General features: G+C 42.6%; 1 protein-coding gene across 4 annotated transcripts in view; it reads right to left on the minus strand.

The window, feature by feature from the left end:
- Window positions 1-4805: 4805 nt before the first annotated feature.
- TBL1XR1 (TBL1X/Y related 1) overlaps window positions 4806-19103 on the minus strand; it is a 411343-nt gene continuing 397045 nt past the window's right edge. For all 4 annotated transcript variants that reach the window (XM_069213060.1, XM_069213063.1, XM_069213062.1 and 1 more), the window contains exons 16-17: window positions 18100-18201; window positions 4806-8203 (exon numbers count right to left, since the gene is read on the minus strand). In XM_069213060.1, the coding sequence (XP_069069161.1) occupies window positions 8177-8203; window positions 18100-18201 (129 nt within the window). In that variant the 3' untranslated portion in view covers window positions 4806-8176. The remainder of the gene's footprint in view (window positions 8204-18099; window positions 18202-19103) is intronic.

The following is a 19103-nucleotide window of genomic DNA, read 5'->3' on the forward strand; positions in this document are numbered from 1 at the left end:
ATTGGAAGTGGTCATAAGAAGGATATAGTCACCCTAAAGGTGGTCAGCCCATTGGCTACCGCCTGGCACTCATGTGAAGCCCTCTCTCCCCCTAAATTATTAAGGTGGCACCCCTGAATCCTAGAACTCGGATTTCGACAACAGAAGAAGACCCGGACAAAGAAGAGTTGCACCCACAGATGAGGAAAAGATGAAGCAGCTTACCACACTGAGCTGCCTGCTGAATTCAAAGGCCCCTGCACAAGAAGCCAACTCAATAAAGACCTACCCCTGCATGAAGAAACTCCAAGAAAAAGACTCTACAGCTGCTGGAACCATAGAAACCTGACACCTGAAGGGACCACTACACCTGACGTCCACAGCCCAAGGTGAAGCCAACCAACGATGCCAACGTGATTCCACAGCTGTCCAGAGACAGAGTTCAGTGTGGTCCCACCCATCTCGAACTTACAAGACACTGCACACAGGCCCTCTCTCCCACAGCCTGGTACTGAGAGAAAATCTGACCATTCTAGCAACCAGAGTACCCGTCGCCCCCTGAACATATCTGAGGTGGGTACAATGGTGCCAACAACATCCCCTGGCTCCCCTGAGCTTGAGCCCTACTTGACTCCACCCCTGCTGGACTCCCCAACAATGCCTGTTGCCTCAACCCACGGGACCCCCTGACTGCGAGTGCTCCAGGATGAGAAAAATCCAACTCCTAACTACACCCCTGCATCCGTCACCCATGGGCACAAGAAAAGAGGACCAAAGGTGCACCTACAAACCCAAGCAGCCAAAGTCTACTACCTATGTTCAATCCACTGTGGGTCCACTCTGTGCCTCCGACCTGCTCTTCTTCATTGCTGGAAAGGCCCAGGTCCTTCAGGGACGCCTGCGGTTTCTGGCTGTGCACTGCTGCATAATGTTCCTCTCTGCTTTCAGCGCACCCTGATTGTTTTCAGGACACATGCAGCGCAGACCTCGCAGTCCTTGTGCCAGAAAGAAGAGGTTGCAAACTTCGTGCAAGTTGAGTTGTGCAAATTTATAGTGGCAGTTCAAGCAGAATTTAAAGGGGGTGTATTCCATGACCCCTGCCTTGCACCTTGCTTCATTCTCCTACCACGTGTGAATGCCAGCAGAGTCAACCGTCAGGGTGTCTGATCAAAGGATCCCTTCTCCAATACCATCTCTCATTCGGCGATTACTTCCAAAATACTTTTTTTTTTTTTTTTTTTCCAGGATTCATCGACACTGCCCCAAAATACTTTGGAGCTCCTCCACTGCTTCCATACCCCACAGCGGAAAAAAGAATCTGATGATGGCTACCATGTACATGATCTTCCGGAGCACTGTCTGATATCACACACAGGACGGACCAAGCACCAAATGGTGGTTGATGATGCACAAAGGGGGGGGGGGGGGGGGGGGGGTGGAATGACTCAACCACTAGATGGTGGAATAATGCACAGCATGTGAATCCAGAAAAGGATTCATGCTGCAAAACATCCTTGACACACCAGGAGTAGAAAACTAAAAAAAAAACCTTGACAAAAAGCTGAAAAAATAACAGTCAAAAAGTGACTGTGTGGTATCTCTCTTCGCACCTATATAGGATCGGCGATGTCAACAATGCTGATGAGGGACACAGAGCCAATTGCCCGCCATCCAACGGGGGTACTGCTCATGAAAATTCTCCTGATCAAGGTGATGCCTCTGGGAAATTCAAAGGTAAAGAATCTGCAACTAGAATTCTCTATCAGATAATCATCTTTTCTCGGATGCAACTTACTCCCCCCATCTTCATTAAATGTTCTGGGAGATGCTGTACCAGAATCTGCCATCACCTACCTATGGGCCCCATCGCTTCTCGATAGTAGGTCTGTGGAGTCGGCGATCCTCCAGTGTGTGTCAGCTCCCACTGAGACGCTTTACCCCACAGCTATAATTCTTTTTCTCTCCTTATCTGGTGGAGGAGCATCCCCAGTTGCTTTGTCAAAGGCCAGTTTATGGGCCATATGCACCACTTAGTAGTCCGGAGGGACGAGCTCCCTAATAAAGATGGGGGTCTGAGGAAGAAGGCTTGTATGTTTTTCTAACCTGGGAGTAGCAACCGGCATACTGACCAGTTCTTTCAAAATGCCTGGGGTGTGTTTGAGCATTGGAGGAAAATGCGTGGAGCGCAAAGACAGTCACTTTCACAGGATAAAGTCCTCCTCCTTGGACATGGTGTGCATGTCCACTTTATGATAAGAGTACAGCTTTTGAATGACCTTGTGGTGAAAGGAAAGGCTTTAAGTGGAACAGGCTACAGGCCTACACCCCAAGGGTTGTCTATGTTGTGATCCTACAACAGATTATCTGATGGGTGAGGATAAATGGGTATCTCATAGTCAGGATGGGTGCTAGTGGTTGGGCTGCCTAATACTGGGAAGAACCTGGTGCGGAGTATGACTGTGGCATCACTTACTATACAGGTGGTGACAGGGATGCATGGGTGAGGGTGGCTAATGATCGTATCCCTTACGTGGGTTGTGGTGGCACACCTGATGGAGCGTCTGGCATGGGCTCCTTGTCGAACATCAGCCTTCTCCTCTTAGGTATTGGTTCAGAGGCCTTAGGGTCCTTGGACTAGTTTTTTAACGCGTAGGTGAATGGCAATCCACACGACACCTGCTATTCTTCAAGGCTTCCACGCTCCGTGTAGTGTTGCTGCTCGGTGTCCTTCTCATTACTTTCTAGCTGTTTCTCCCATCCCTTCTGGCTGATTTAGGACCAGCCCCTGGTGGGCTTTGTTATTGTAAAAAAAAAAAAAAAAAAAATCTAAATGGTAACTCAGTCTGCATTGGGACTTTGTTTCTCGTTTTATACCAGCACTCTAACATTTGATTTCCTTTAGGAATTCTGGGCCCTACTCCTGCTGGGGAGTTTTTTGTGTTCTGCACATTTAATTTTTGCTTACTATTTTGTAGCGCTCTTGATTACGTACAGTAGCCGAAAGGAGAGATTAGCAGCAGATTCTGTCTAAGGATAAACATGTATATTAAATTCTTTTCATGAGACTTCAGCTTAATTCAGGGAGATCATGAAAGGTCTAATAATTGGGATTATTGTACTATGTGAAAGAGGCTGCTTTGTGATTGACTATTCCTTGCAGACTTAAACCTTTTGGAACAAGTCTAATCTCATCAGCCTGCCAAAAGAGGCACAACCCGATTAAGGTTTCAGGTATTGGAACGTATTCTGTACCACATAAGAAATTACCCTTATGAACATTAGCTTCTGACTTCGTTTTATTAACTGTAAATAGAAGATAAACTTTAGGACTGATTTTGAGCTGAGTGCTGACATAGTGGGGGTACCTCCATATAGTCTCGCAACCTGGTCAATGTAGATTTGCACAATAGACATCTATAGCTGTTGTGAGGAGAGCTTGTTGCTGATTACTATTCATCATAATATTATGCTGATGCACCCAGCAAAAACGTGTATTATCACTGCTTTCTTTTTCAGATCTCCTTCCCTGCTGAACATTCCCTAATTACCGTTCCCCACTTTTGGCTACTCTGTTCTTTTGCAACATCTATACAAAACCAGGGACAGAATTGCTGAAAGTGGGATTCAGGGAGGTTCCCGTTACTGAGGATCCAGCACCAGTCGTGACACCTTGATTGGTCCAACTGGAAAGTATTTACAACCTCAAATGCTACAAACATATTTCCATTGTAACTAAACTGAAAAAGTATGATAGGAGGTACTACAAGTCAGTTTATTAGAAGCTGTGCTTGTGCAAAACGCCTGAGACTGTAAGGCTTTTGTAAAACAAAACATTCTGAGCAGTAACCACTTTAGTTGACTATCTCAGCCACTTATTTCTCCATGGACCAAATTCAACTAAGTTATGCTTCAGATTTGCCAGCAGCAAATAAATCGTCTACGTATTTTATGTTAAGAAAAATGATCCGAAAAAGTTTTAAATCCTGGTTAGTCACAGAATACAGAGTTGTGAAATTATTTTATACATAGTTAAAAAAAAAATAAAAAAAAAAAATAGATCCAAACAGTTGACAGTTCTTACACTTCCCGATTCAATCACAGCAAACCCAACAGGATTTGGAATTGATTCAAGGTGAAATAACTTTTTGACATACTAAACCATTTGGCACTGTGAAAGGCTGATGTTAACAGCATGCAGGATTCCTCCTTTGCTTTGAGTCATTATTCTGTGCAAGTAAAGAATAACACCTTCAACTCTTGCTTTTAGCATTGTCCTACCTACACACTTTCACATTCCAAAATGTAGTTACATCAACAAAATGTAAATTAATCAGTGGTTAAACATATAAATAGGAGAAAATTGAAAAAATCTTTGCTCAGGGTTGAAAATGCATCTTCCATGAAACATTTCCCATAAGAACTACATTGCATAAAATAAGGAAATCAAACGGTGGGGCAAGTGCAATAGTACAACGAGTATAGAAACCTTAACACTGCTTAGTGACAGTTACTGGAAAACTATAGAAATATTTTTACAGGAAACAAAACCATACTTTAAGGTATGGAAAGAAAGCGCTTCGCATTACTGCCAGTCCTGCTACAGAAACACTATGTCTTCCATATAGACTACAGATACAATTTTGAATAAATGCTGTACCTCTTATTTTACAATGGAATATTAAAACTGGTAAAAGTAATGGAAAATAATGAAATGTACTGTACAAAAAAACATGTAACAAACCTTTCCCCAAAGCTCGTAATACAATTAAAACGTAAACATTCTGCACAAAAGATAGATATAAAAAAGCTTTATAAAATTCATAACATAATATCAAAATATATTTTATTCTGGACCTCTTTCAGATCGGATTCAAATTACAGTTGTCAGAGCAATACAATGCAAAGGGAAACTGTAAAAAGAAATGTGCCTAAAGGCCTAAAAATGGACACTGGAGGGTGGGATAAAATCACTGATGTGTAACCAAAATACATCAAAGTGTAATTAACATGGTCCAGGACAATACAGAACAGAACATCTAGATCAGTCTTTAGACAATTATGAAAAATGAACATTAAAAGTCCTTTCAACAAGTACAAAAACTGGCATGGGCTGATTTACAATTTACAGCATGTTATTAAACTAAAAAAACTGAAGAGGGATGCAGACATTTAATCCAGTGCTACGAATGCTCACAGAATTAGACCCAAAGGATTTACAACTTCAAAATCAAGACAACTTGAATGAATCGGTCAAGCGCAGTTGGTATAGCATTTGCTTTACAGGAGTCTCTAGTTGTATTTGTAAGTCAGGCCCATGACCACTTACTATATTGTGACTCATATTGATATTTGGGTAAAATTACCGACTTGCTCATTTATAATCTTAAATCAATGAAATGCTTGCAAATTACTTGCAGCCAGATCCAGCAGTCTTATCAGGATCATAACTTTGCTTTATTTAGTAAAAACCTTTTGAAATAAAACATTAACATTAATACTGAAGGCAAACGTTTAAACAAGTTACAGCTACACTGCATATTTGTTACCCAAAACAAACAAATTTGAATTTCCAATTTGGGAATTCAGTTTGATTTTAGCAAACTTATCAGTTTGATGTCGGACTATTCTGAATGAGCTGCAAGTTATTAAAACAAGAAAGTTCAGGCGAAAAGTGTTCTCAAATAAACACACTCTGAAAAGCCTGCACACACTTCTTCCTAATGTGTTAAAACACTATAAAAGACTCAATGTATGTTAAAGTTTAAGAAAAATCCTGAATTTTCAAATAGCTGTATTCCTAAATAAAGATCCTGCCTCAGAAGTGGTCAGTTGTTGCTTTGCACATGTAGACAATAACTGTTTCACTTTTCATTAACCAAAAAAGATAACACCAAATGGAATGGAACCGTTTTGATGCAACCTGCATGCAAGTTGACAATATACTGTTTTTAAAATACAAAGGTACAGTCAATTGCAAACTAGGAAGTCAAATTTAAACTTGTTGCAACTGAAAATAGATAGCTACAGGAAATTCTCAAACATATTCATTTGTGTCTATTCCTGGGAGCACTTTTAAAAAAATTATTATTGCACAGACTTTCTCTCTAGCACGAATAACATCCGACAAGGGCATGGTCCTCTAGCAATAAAAAAATTTAATCATTCAATTGCCAGAAAGTCTACAACTTTTCCATGCGTCTCGCAGGAAATTATTCTAAACATATGTAAATATATATATATATATATATGCTGTGTGTATATATAAAGATGAAAAATATCCAACAGAGAGCATAGATCCATAAAAAGATGGCTGCCTTTTGGATATATATATTTAAATTTAAAGATCCCTCTCACCCTACCCATGTTTCAACTGAAAACGACTGTTCAGGGGGTACTAGTATCCTTTGGAAATGAAATTTATTGAAACCGTTCGTAAATGCTAAATCACCTCATTATAACTCAGACTTGCTTCAAGTTGAAATAACATTGTGAAACATGCATAGGATTCAATGCCACAGAAGCTGTATCCAAGTTAAGCTGCACCATTTGACTTCATTTAAATTATGCATGGTTAGGAAAATAAATTAGACTTGTAAGTAATGGAATTAAAAGTCACAATTGTATGTGTAGTAGAAACAAATGCTGTAGCACTGATAACACCGATGAATTAAGTGATGTTTGGTACGTCTCAGGAATATGCTTAAAATAAGAAGCAACTGTTCGAGTTGCACTCCTTCTTCCAAGCCAAATGCTATTATTTACAAACAAACTACTGTCCATTTTGTAATCACATTAGCAGATGTGTCTTCTGTTCATACTTTAGGAGACACCTGCTGGGGCTAACAGAATAGAAAAAAATAAGAGTGCTCAATACAAAAAGGTAGCAGCTCAGCTATTTTAAGTTTATACAAATGTGGTCACAGAATACCAACATCTGCATAAAGGGAGTTTATTGGTGATAATCTGCATGTGAATTACACTGAACCAATGCTTTGAAAGCAAACTTGAAGCAAGCCCTTCCAGGTTCCAAAACTCCTGTAAAAATGTAAGGTGGTTAAAATGATGTCTACCTTACCAGGCAGTGATCTTCATAGCACATAGAAGCGGTTTTCAACCAAGAATTATGAGAAGAGGTACTTTTAACACTGGAATTTGGTTAAAGTATACAAATTATGGTTATGGATTGGTTATTTTTGGATTTTTCACCGGAATCTTTGTTCAGAACAATTTTAATCTCATATAAAAATGAAATGGCAAAAAACAAACAGTAATAACCTCTTATGTTGCTTCTTTCACAATAGTGCACAATTTTACCATAATTTTACTATGGTCTCAAAGCAATAAGACGACAAATTGCTCACCTCCTGCATGATCTTCATTTTGCACACGCCTACTCTTGGTTTGGCAAAATTATGTCTCAAATATGATGATACTGCATTTCAGCCACATCACCATAAAACCATAGCATCAAATATATTATGGATGTTTGCATTTGTTTTTTTAAACATGACATTAAACTGCACGTTTTATCGTATTCAGCTGCCCGTCCTTTGAAACTTGTGTCAGAAAATGTACCAATCGATCTTGCTTTGCCTTTTAAGAACGCATTAATTATTTAAAAAAATAAACTTTTTATGGTTAGGTAGAAAGGTATGAATAAGTAACGGATCCATTTCCTTTCTTCATGCATCCATAAACGTTCAGAAAAAGAGGCATGTTTAAAAACTAGGAATTAACAATTGCTGCAGGATTCTGTATATGCCCATTTTCTCTGTACAAGCAAGCTGCTCAACTACGGAGGAAATTAATGTACGCATCTCCTTTTCAACCAAGGATTTCAATCGCAGAAAGAAGGAAGGACATTTCTGAGTGTCTTCGAATCTTGGTATAAATATGGTTTGTGGTTTGCGCTTCTTTTCCAAGTCTCTTCTGTCTTCGCGTTCAAGAAACATCCACGTGTCATTAGGGCCACAGCAGAATCCAGAACTATGAAAACTGAACTCAAAAGCTGTTAAATAACGCAGTCTTCCTCTTCAGGTTGTAAAGTCTTATAATTATGGAGAAGTATATATTTATTTGAGTTTGGCTGCAGTGGACTGGCCATGGTTCAAGGGTGAATATAGCAGTACAGGGTCAGGGACAGTCATTTTGGCTATGTACACATTCATAGTCGGTCCATGGCTTCCAACTAGCTGCGCTATTTCCGAAGGTCTAATACACAAACCTGCAGGAAAAACAACAAAAATATTTTAGGTATAAAAAATGAATAAAAAAAGGACATTAATGTGTGGAGTTATTTTTAAAACTATAGCTTACAAGTAAACTAAAAGCAAAAAAAAGTCAATGATATGTCCAGGTCGCTGAGCAGCTTTCTAAAGGTATTTACAGTGTTTACATGTAGGGTGTCCATTTGCGCGCTGTAACACCTTTACTGTGCAGTAAGACCTGCTGTGTGGTTATACAGGTAGAAATTAATTTACTCTTAGCAAGGATCTTCAATTTGCTACAAAATAGTTATTGTCCATGGGCTCTTGAATATTGAAGCTGTAGCCCTCTAATTACAACTGCCCAGAAGCCACAGTGAATAAAGAAAATGTTAGTTATCCTGTAAGCATCTGTTTGCAATGTTTTGTGCTGTAGAGTCACATACTGTGCTGCAATCTAGTGTGGGGCTCAGACTTTTGCAAGTTGTTTTTCTTTAAAGAAAGGCTTCGAGTAACAGAATGCACCTTGACTCCACCCTCAGTAGGCAGGTGCACAGGCACAGACTCCATGTTAGATTGTTTTCTGCATAAGTGGTGACAGCAAGTATGTGTTTTGAATGAGAGCAGTTTTGTGCACGTGTTACGAAATGAAGTTAATTAATAAGGAAGGGGTCTGCAAGTAGAGGCACGAATTTCTACGGTGGAGGATCGGAGCATGTGAATCTATAGTACTAGAAGCTACAAACAGATCCTTAAAGGGTTAGCAATATTTTCAGTTTGCAGCTTGTGTTGCTGTAGAGACTGCGCAGACTGTAAACTAGTACTCCCCTATAGCAGTGAGGAGTGTGTGGCTGATGCAGATATCAGAAACCAAGTCTTTAGGGTGGTTTGCCTAACCACTGCCTGTTGGTAGGTTAAAATGTCCACACAATAATACTTTGTGAAAGTATGTGGGTTTGACCAAGTGGCTGCTGAGTTTCGATACACTTGATCCACCTGGAAACACTGGCCTTGGAAACAAGCTGGTCTTTATAGGATTTAGCAAAGGCTATGAACAACTGGTCAGCTTAGTGGGCTTGATAGTGCTGATGCAAAACATGGGGGGGCCTGTTTGACATCTAGGATGTGGGGTGCTCTCTCTGTCACACAGTCTGGTTGAAAGGTGGAAAGTGGAAACAATTGTTGGGCGGACCTCTGGGTTGGTTCTAAGAATGACTGTCGTTGTGGACCTGAATGAAAGGTTCTTGTAGCATGAGAACGTGTGACTCACTGATGCATCCGAAAGATGTTATGGCTATGCCGAAAGATACTTTCCAGGAGAGAAACTGGAGAAATAAAGATTGCAGCGGCATAAACAAACAAAAAAGCGGGATTGGGGGGGGGGCTAAAAAAAACATATTGAAATTTCACACAAGGGCACTGATGTCTTTGTGACAGAAGGAGGGGGCGATTCTTTTGGGGCCCTTCATGAAAGCCTGAACTCTGGGATGCAAAAGGGGGAGGAGTGTTCCGTGTTTTGCATGTAAGTGGCTATTGCTACTAAAGGAGACAGCAGTGCATGCAAGGTTTGACTTCCTGGACATTTGGCCTAACGAGGTCCAGGAGTTCGGAGATGCAGTATTGGACAAATCTATTCCACTTTGTTGTATAGCAGGCTCATGTGGTAGTCTGTAGTCCACAACAGAGAATGATTCAGATTAGTTGCCTCTTGAAGAATCCTCACTATTACAGTGCCACCCTCAAAATATCTGTTACATAACAGACTTGAAAATATACAATGCAGACTGGCTATTGTTTGTTTGGGGCCATCAACATTAAATCTTAGTAATCTCAACACCTGCTTAAATTATGCATTAGCTGAGGTTTTATCTGGCAGGTTTTTAACAGTGTTTTTTCTTCTCTGTCTCTTGTAGTTCGGTTTCTTGTTTTTAGAAGTAGGCTTGACTTGAGGCCTAACATTCAACTCCTGTGGGTCAGTTTTATATTACACAAGCATTGTCACATCTGCACAACGTGTTTCTTGCATAAATCATATACTCATGACCACATCCCACACTAAAGACACACCAGCACACCAGAGTGCTGTATATATGTAATAATCTCTGTATTGTTTTAAACCTTTAGGAAAACACAACAGTGAACTCCAACCGCAACTACTGTGTGTCACTAACGTTTTCACTACTTTCACATCACTTCAGCTCTAGTATTTGGCAGTGACACTATTTTTATAACGGTCCTGAAGAATGCCTAGAACTTCCTTGTAAGGTCACAAGCCAGGCAGAAACATGATGACCCCCTCTCCAATTGGGTTGAAGTTCACTCCACTCTCAGTTTTAACCTACTCCAGAACAAACCGTTTGTAGTTGTATCCTCTCCTACACTCACCATGCACTCTGCATACCTCACCATTAACTCTTATAGGCCCTCTCTCACTAAAAACACTCCAAAGAGCTCCTCCTTTACTCAAGGGAGTTGCAGTCTGCCCCAGAAACCACTGTTCCTGATGCGTGGAGGAACCTGATGATGAAGCATGTCACCTAAGGATGGATAAGGATTACCATCCTATATCATGGGATTTGCCAACAGTACAGCAAAATCCTTCCTTAGAGAGTGATCTCAGGTGATTTTCTTTGAGACCATCTGTACTTTTCTGGACTATAGAACAGTACGCTGTTCCATCTGCAAATCCTTGTTCACTTGTATGTCCACTGAATAGGGTGAGGTGAATGTACTGGATCATTTGCTAGAAAGGCTAGAGTGGCGCTCTTTTTCATTATGGAATATGCTCTAGGTCTTGTCTTTAGTAGCACACTGGATTTTTGGTGGCATATCTGCAGTGTGGGCTAACCATCTTGAGATGTCCCGTTTGTTAAAAGGGACTTGGTTTGAATTTCCTAAGGATATGTTGGACAGGATTCATTTCCTGGTTTCCCTCTGTCCTTTCAAGGCAGTCCCTTATTTCTCTGCGCACATCCCACGCGTGCAGAGCTTTTCCAGCTCGCATTATAGGTTGCTATATGAAATCAGGTAGCTTGTTTGATTTACGTGAAACTGCGGTATGACCGTTAGTTGGAAATGTAGACTGATTCACATGACTACTTGTGTATTATTTACTAGTATGTTTCCTGGTTAGTTAGCACTTGCAGTTCTTTCACGCTGTGTAGCGATGCAATACTCATTAGGAAGGTGGTCTTTAAGTTTAAGAACCCGAGTTCTACCTTACGGGGTGGCTAAGTGGGCTGTCATTAGATGTGCAGCACCAGGTTTAGGTTCCACATGGATGGTGGTGCCAATCTGGGTGGAGCTACTTTCTGCTACTTCGAGTAACCTTTTGATCTTGTTACATGTCCTCTTGTGGAGGCTACTAATATTGTGAATTTTTACTTAGGTGCAAGTTAAGCTTTTGTCTAGTAGCATGCTAGGTACCCAACAATGTATCGTGTGTTCAGTTGTGGAACAGTTCTCTCTCTACACCAACATTTCTTTCACTTATTCGTGTGGCATTTTCTTGTGCTTGTCCTTGGAGTTTCCTTAAGGATGTCCCTTGATTGTTCTGGGACATCTAGGTGTCCAGACTCCATGCCCTCAGGAGCCAGGCCGCTAGACTCAGGCTATTGGGCTCTGGGTGGTAGACTCTGCCTCCCTTCATGGAGAAAAGGTAGTTTTTTTTTGCGCCATTTCCACTTAGTCAGAGAATCACGTTTTACTTGACCAAAGTGAGGCAATTAAGATCAGTGTTATTTGTGACTGTGCACCTGTTTATTATAGAGGTATGAGGGAAACTGATGAAAAAGGTACACACATTTTCTTGACTAGTCTATCAACAGGGCATTTCCCACGGATCAGTGGTGTGGGTGCCTGGATTCGAAGTATTGGCTTGTGACATTTTCTGTTGTTGCCAACAAGTCTTTAAACTCTTTAAACACCCTTTGAAGTACTTGTTTAGTTCCCATTTGTGAGACACAGACAATTGCCTGCTCGGCCTGCCTAAATGCTATGAAGGTAATTCTTCCCTGATTGGCCCATCTTCAAATCTCATGAGCTTGATTTGATAGCGCATATGATATAGGCCCTCCAGGTCTGTTGAGGTAAAAACACTGTGGTGGTGGTATCTGTTTGGATTTAAAGCGTCACTCTGCACACCAGCACTTGGAGGGTCTTTAAGGCCAGGAAGACCGTCTTGAGTTCCAGGATATTTAGGTTCTGGAATGCTGGCTCTGCTTTCCGTAGTCCCCTGATGTTGAGCTGTTAAGTGTGCTTCCGAGCTGTTGTATAATGTGTCAGTAGTGGATCTGCTAGCCTGAAAAGTCTGATCTTAGTTACACTGTTCATGTTCCAGCATGCCATCTTTCCTTGTACCTTTTGTGTTACAACTAGTAGATCTTCCCAACTTCCAGTTATTTGGGAACACTGATTATGTATCCATACCTGAAGGACAAGTTTCTTATCCTTTAAGTTCTCCCCAGGTGTCCTACTGGATCTGGAAGATGTGTGAGCCATACCCCTGCACACCAGTAGGTGCGCAGAATGGCTAAGCGTTCATCATTTACATCATCGGCGCTGGAAATGGCACTGCAGTTCCTATATAGGCATCACCTTGGTGCACAGATGCCAGTTTCTTTTCAGGGCTTCCACGCCAGCAGCGTGGAGCCATGAAGATCACCGACCACTGGTGTGTCAAAAACCAAGGCCATGAAAGAAGTCCTTGCTCCTAGAAAAACATTGGCACGGGGGGGGGGGGGGGGGGGGGGGGGGAGGATGGATGGGTGGGTCAGTAAGAAAACTGCAGGAATCTGCAGCTAAATATAATCTCTACTAGATAAGACATTACCAAAGGTAAGTAACTTGTCCATCTGAGAGTTCTAGCTACAGATTCCTTACCTCTGAATAGATACCTGTGAAAGCATCAGCGGAAGGATAAACGTAGTCTTTAAACCATTAAAGGGTGTATACATTGGTGAAGGTTTATTTAGAAGTTCGTCAAGTGAAAGGTCCTACTCCAACCACGTCCTCATTCTTCCACGTCCACTCCCAGTCTCAACCGTCGCTCTCCCCCAACTCACGACCGTTCTAGATCTCCCCAACATTCTTCCCTTCTCCGTCATTCTCGCACTCGTGCTCATAGCACGCACAGAACGCGCTTCCACAACATGAGAATACCACAATACCCAAGCAATACCACCCCCGGAGGTGGAGCTGCAAACCAATACCAAACAAGAAAGTCCTGAGAGACCGAACGAGGAAATGGCCCATCCCTACAGACCTGACTGTCCAAGCAGCAGCATTTTGGTAAACGTGCAGAGATGCCTGTACTGCTGCCGGACATATATTAAGGACCAGAACTCTGTGTGCTAATGCAGTGGCTGCAGCTTTAGCTCTGGTAGAAGGAGTGTGCAAACCCTTGGAGGGCTGCTTTTTGGCCAGGGCGTAGATCTTAATGCAGAGTACAACCCACTTGGAGATGGTCTCCTGCACTACCTGACCTATCTTTGCACCCACATAACCTAAAAACAGTTGGTCATCCATCTGTAACTCTTCTACGATTAAGGTAGAATGCCAACTCTCTTTCAGTGGAGTCTCACCACTTCCTTAGAAGGATGTGGGGATGCCCATAAAGTAGGCCAGGTGATGGACTGGCCCACATGAAAAGGTGTGATTACTTTTCGCAGAAAAGAGGCCCTAGTGCGAAGCACCACTTTCTCAGGATAAACAGGTAGAGCAGCTCAGAAGATAAGGCCAGCAGCTCACTTACTCTGCAGGCAGATATAATTGCCACAAGGAATGCTGTTTTCAATGCGAGAACCCTGAGGGGACAGTTGCGGAGGGGCTCAAAAGAAGCACACATAGAAAAAAGGTTAGAACCAAATTCAGATGTTTTTGGGGAATAATAAATGGGGAAGGTGGGAACAGATGAGTAAGACCTTTGAGGAACGTATGAACAATGACAAACAAGGAGGATTGACCAGGGAAACTGAAAAAAAGCAGAAATAACAGACAAAGACCCCTTAAGAGTGCCCAAAGCAGAGTCTTGCTGGGCAAAGCATAGAATGAATAGAACATCCGTGAGAGGGGAAGAAAGTGGTGGGGGTGTCAACAGAATGGTTTGTGCATCATGCAACAAATTTCTTCCAACAGGCATATACTGTTGTGGTGGAAGGACGCCTGCCAGGCAAGATTGTGCTACAGACTTCAGGAGGAAGATCAAAAGCTGACATCTGCCGCTGCTCAATCTCCACGCAAGAAGTAGGAGAATAGACAGGTTTGGGTGCAGAACCCTCCCCCTGCTGCTGTGGCAGAAGATGTTCGCGAAGGGGCAGTCTGATCTGAGGTTCGACTGAAATGCTCAGCAGCTCGAGATACCAAATTCTCTGTGCCTCAGTGCAGAGCCACGAGGATTACTGGGGCCTGGACATTTCTGATCTGCGAGAACTCTGGGCAGGAGTGGTAATGGTGAAAAGGCACACATGAGGCCTGAATTCCACTAGACGAAAAACGTCCCTGAGTCACTACCACCTTGGAAATTCCCGCGTGCAAAACTGCTGACTGCATTTTCAACAGAGACAAACAGATCTAATCAAGGCTCTCCCACTGACAAGGCCTTGTGCCACATATGGATGGAGGCCCCATTTGAGATCCTCTAGGCATTTTCATCGGAGTTGTTCGCTGTGACGTTCAGAGAGCCCGCCAGATGTTGAACTACCAGGGATGTGCCTTGCTGTTCCAGCCATATCTAGGGGGGCAGAGCCTCAAGAGAAAGGGTCCACAAGCCCACCCTGCCCTTCTTGTTGCAGTACCACATGGCAGTGGTGTTGTCTGTGAACACCTGCACCATCCTTCCCTTGATAGAGGGAATAAGGGCTTTCAATGCCAGTCTGATTGCACAGAACTCAACATGGTGATGTTGAGTCCTGCTTTCGCCAGAGACCAAATTCCTCTGATGTCCATCCCTCCCAGATGGCCGCTTCATCCCAGGAGAGAGATCTGTCACTACTGTCAGACCTGGTTGGGAAGGGATAGGGACCTGCCTCTGGCTCAATCGCAGTTCATTAACCACTGCAGATCTTTCGCAGTTCCCTCCAAGATCTGGACGATGTCAGAAAGATTCCCCTGATGCGACCACTGGAACATCAGGTCCCACTGCAAAGCTTGCATATGCCATCTGGCATGTGTCTTCAGCAGGATGCAGGAGGCCTTGAGGCTCAGCAGCCTCAATCATTCTCACCGTAATCCAGGAAAGAGGCTGAAACATTGGTATCAGTCTGAATATCCTTGACTCGCGTTCAGAAGGATGAGCCCGAAGCTGCACTGTATCCAGAACAGCTCCAATGAAAGGGAGCATCTGGGAGGGAGTCAGGTGAGACTTCTGCATGTTTATAGTGAACTAGACCACTGGCCACCTCACCCAGGAGTTCAGTGAGTCTCGCACCCTCTGCCATGTAGAGAGAGGGCCCCATGTGCGGCACAGTGGCTGGATATATATAGCAAAAGAGGGTGTTGGGGAGGGGGGGCAAATCTGAGGGCAAGGGGCCGCCAAGTGGACCAAGGACCTGATCGCAGCACGAGGATCTTTGAAGTGCACAAGTGCCAAATCTGCCTTGTGTCTGAAGAGACTGGTACCATCAAAGGACATGTCCATCAGGGAAGCTTAGACATGCCCCGAAAAGCCGAACGTAGCACCTCAGGGCCACTGTTGTTCAAACCTCTCTGCCTAGAAAGCCAGTCGTATCAAGTCTGCAACAGATCATGAACTTTGCTGCGTCTCTCATTGGCAACAGCCTGAGAGAGTACAGCCTGGGCCTCCAAATGGACTTGTGGCAGCACTTGAGCAACAGAGTCCCACAGCATGTGGAATTAACGGCCCAAACAATATAAAGTGTTCACAGACCGAAATGCAAGACTGGCGGAAGAAAACTTCTTCTCAAATTAATTCAGCCTCTTGGATTCCCTATCCGGGGGCGTGGTAGGGAACGCTCAATAGGAAGTATTTAGCTTGGATCACCAAGCTCTCAGGTGTTGCATCAGGAAACTTAGGTCCCCAGCCGCAGGGCGATGTCAACAGGCAATCGTCCTATTCACAGGAGCCCATGTGCTGGCTTAGGACCAGGTACCCAGAAGGACATCAGTGAGGGCATCACTGAATGGGAGCAGGGTTTCTGAGCTGGAACCTCTTGTATCCCGCACCTCTGTCAAGAGATTAATCTTTACCGCCAGGCCACCAAGGGTAGCTGAAGGATCAGGACCTCAGCCGCAATCCTCACCACAATTGCATAACAAGCTCCATCCTCTGTAGCGATGGTAGGGGGAGAAAGCATTCCTGTATCTGGAGATGTGGCCAGTCCGCTGGCTTACCCAAGTACTCATACCAGTGCATTTCTCCTGGGTATGGCTGATATTCTTAAGGATTGTACTATGTATTCCAAAACCATGAGGGAGAGAGGGCCCCACTCAACCTATCACCCCAAGGGGACAGGGCACCATAACAGTGATTAGAGGAATTAACCCCTAGGGGGAACAAAAGACTATACACTACTCAATACACTACTCAAGCACTCATTCACTCCAATAATCAGTCTCAATAAAGGAATATAATAGAAAATTATTTAATAAATATTCCCATAAAAGTACAAAAATAAAAATGATTTAAAAAAAGACTAGTCAACCCAGCGGAGAGCCGCTACAATAAGATTAATTAAAAACAGAAAATCTGAGCGACAATACACAAGACATTCACCCAAGTCTATCATTTTATGCTGTCCCAAATTTAGAATATACTGGCTAATTGATCTGTGCACCCAATCTCTATTATATTTTGGGCCAGTTCCAGTAGGTCCAGCAATCCAACTTGTTGACCCATTGGAACTGACTGAAAATAAAATAGAGATTGAGTATGTTAGTAGCTTCTTCCAAAAAATCTTTGCTTTCACAATTGAACATGTACTTCTTCCTTACCAGATGTGAACTCCTATTTGTTTAGCTGTGGTGACAGTTTATACTAGCATATACAGCCATTTCTTTCAGTGTCAAACAGCAAGACTACAGGGTTTAACACAAGTCCATAACAGGGTGAAAGGCAGATCAGTTTCAGACACCACTTTGCAGCCTAATCGTTCTCCATGTTTTGTGATTTAAGAGTCCAGAAAGGCCACTGTGGAAACCAGATTTTTTTGGGAAAAATGGAGCAACAAAGGCTAGGTGACACTTTTTGGCCTAAAAGCAAATCTTACCTTTGTAAAGGGTTAGTCTGCAGGACAAAAATTGGTATTTCAAATTGACCATAATCTACTCAGCATGCGGTCTCCAGAATAGGGGCAGATTTCATAAAGTGACCTGTCTGAGGCACTACATGAAATACCTGCCTAGCTTCCTTTTGCCTCTATGGGTCTGTTTGCTCCCTCCCCTTGACAGTCTTGTCTTTCACTGCTGCCAGACTGCTCCATCGAAAAACTGCCCACCCGCAATGGGGATGCCTCTAAGCTGATCAAGAACTGCATGTCATGGTGTGAGTGAGGTGTGGCCTGCCAGGGAGGGTGAGGTGGGTTATTGCCGGATTGTTAGGGGTCTCAGGGTCTGGTCCAAGCAGGATGAGGGCTTCTATTAGGAACTAGTTTACAGGGAAGATATTGGTTCCTGCTTTCTTAATTTATCCATGGTAGGCAGAAGTGGATGTGTGGACTTTAAGAGGAGGCCAGTTTCTACTTAGCCGGGGAAAAAATACTGCCAAGCCCTTGGAACAATATACGGTAAAAGGGTACTACTAACAAAACTCCTGCACATCAATTTCTATGTTTAATTTCTAGTTTTGTGAGAGCATGAGCAGCTTACTCGATATTTAAGAACAATTCAAAAGCATTTAAACTATTAACTATGTTGTTCGACTTCCAAGATATTTTGATGATTAACAAACCATTATACTTACTGAACCATCTGATGCGCTGGCTCCAACTTTGTCCCCTGCTGCATTCCAACACACTTCAAAAATTCCTCCTGTTCCCCTATAACTGTGAACTAAAGCACCTGTCTGCAAATAAAATTTAAATCCAAAATAGTCAAAAGGAAAATATGTCTACCAAACAGAAAAAAAACATTGAAGTACAGAATATATTTTTTAAATGAAGAGATTTTAGCAATGAAAACAGTTGTTGTTACAGAGAACATGATACAAAGAAAAACAGAATTTAAGGTATGACAAAATAAATAACAAGACAAAAACTGATTTTTTTGTTGTTCTTGGTCGTATATTAACTTGAGTTTATGTAATTTCTATTCTTTTCAGATGATTACTTTGATATTTTACCACAGTGCAGGCGGTTTTCATTTTAAGGGGTGGACCTTAATTTATAGTATGTGTTCAAATTTACTTCCAGTGGTTGTTGCTCCAGTCCACAGGTTCATGTTACATTTTTCAGAGCTCTGCCAGTCTACACAGGATCTATGCATTTATTTCTGCTGCCTGGACAGTAAAGCTCAGATACAAAAAGCAATAACTAGCCTTTGTATCCAAGCTTTGTCAGCAAAACATATATTAAGTGGAGATTATACGAGTTAATACATGCGCAGAAGATGCCAAAAAGAACAGCAAGAGGAGCAAAAAAAATGTTGTATCATATTTGGCCCCTAAAGCGTGTTAACAATGGCTGTAGGATCGGAGGTTGGTTGACTGTGACTGGAAAGAGCCATTTTGTCTGTTTGTGTTGACCATGGTGGGTGACTGGTGTCATCAAGGGAGACTGATGGTAAGAATGTCTGTTCAGTCCAGCCAATCAAGGGAACAGAGGAGGGGGCAGCCCTCTGTGCAGACAGGATCATGTTTTTGATTTTCAAATTTTTGAGGAGATCAAAAAAGGGTTTTCAGTTTCTTGGCAGATGTGTTAGCATGACGGAAGAACCCAAAACAGATGACAAGTAGATGATCCTATGTGC

This window comes from Pleurodeles waltl, chromosome 11, assembly GCF_031143425.1.
Source record: "Pleurodeles waltl isolate 20211129_DDA chromosome 11, aPleWal1.hap1.20221129, whole genome shotgun sequence".
NCBI classification, from domain to species: Eukaryota; Metazoa; Chordata; class Amphibia; order Caudata; family Salamandridae; genus Pleurodeles; species Pleurodeles waltl.